Below are 940 nucleotides of genomic sequence, written 5' to 3' on the forward strand. Positions count from 1 at the left end.
CGGGTGACGGTGGAGGAGGACGATGAGGAAGAGGAGGAGGGGGACGGGGAGCAAGGAGGAGAAGGAATAGGAGAATGAGGAGGAAGGGGACGCCAGCCGCCGCGTCTCTTGTCACCTGAAACACAAAGAAATATCCACAAGGTAAAAAAGGAATGTTTTAAAGAGCCCCAGAGACTTTCTTTTATCTTCCCAACTGGAACGTACCTAAAGTCGACGATGCGGCCGTGATGCTCGGGGTTTCCGAAGTACCGGCTGGGCTGCTGGCCCGGCTGCCCGTTGGTGGGCTGGGCGGCCGGCGGTGTGGCCGCGGCGCGCCCCTTGAGGCGCAGGGTGGTGGGGTGGCCCGCGCCCTCCTCGGCCAGCAGGAGCACCTCGCCGCCGTGCGTCACCTCGCAGGCCGTGACGGGCTGGCGCGCCGTGAACACCGCCACCAGCGCGCCCTTGTTCAGGTCCCAAAGTCTGAGCGATCGGTCCCGGCACTTGGAGTCCGCCGAGAGGAAGATGCCGCCGTGAGCGTCCAGCCGCAGGTAGTCCACGGGCGCCGTGTGGCCGGACAGCGTCCATCGGCAGTTGCCTGCGCAAGCGTCGCCAGGTCAGTCAGGACCGACAGTACCGATCAGTACCATCAGGAACAACAGAGTCACAAGGAAGGAGGCCCGTGTACTCACCGGTGATGAGATCCCAGACGAGGACGCGGCCGTCTTGCAGCCCTGAGATGACGCAGCCGTCCCTCGAAGAAATGTTGAGCGACACGGTGTTCACTCCAGGCTTCCACTTTTTGAACAGTGTACCGGACTGCAGGTCGTACACTACGATAAAGTTGGCACTCGGTTCGTCCACCTCCTGCAAGAAGATGCAAGTGTGGTGATGTCCAAAGTACCATGCGTCCAAGGACAGTGTCACAATGTGCGAGGGTGGCGGAGGGTGGGTATTTGAGCAT

The 940-nt window shown here is 61.5% G+C and overlaps 1 protein-coding gene across 1 annotated transcript in view; it reads right to left on the reverse strand.

The window, feature by feature from the left end:
• LOC127749504 (WD repeat-containing protein tag-125-like) overlaps positions 1–940 on the reverse strand; it is a 9,582-nt gene continuing 8,642 nt past the window's right edge. The window contains exons 6-8 of the mRNA XM_052267864.1: positions 669–843; positions 205–574; positions 1–115 (exon numbers count right to left, since the gene is read on the reverse strand). Of these exons, the coding sequence (XP_052123824.1) occupies positions 112–115; positions 205–574; positions 669–843 (549 nt within the window). The 3' untranslated portion in view covers positions 1–111. The remainder of the gene's footprint in view (positions 116–204; positions 575–668; positions 844–940) is intronic.

This window comes from Frankliniella occidentalis, unplaced genomic scaffold (genome assembly GCF_000697945.3).
Source record: "Frankliniella occidentalis isolate FOCC.00 unplaced genomic scaffold, Focc_3.1 Scaffold60, whole genome shotgun sequence".
NCBI lineage: Eukaryota > Metazoa > Arthropoda > Insecta > Thysanoptera > Thripidae > Frankliniella > Frankliniella occidentalis.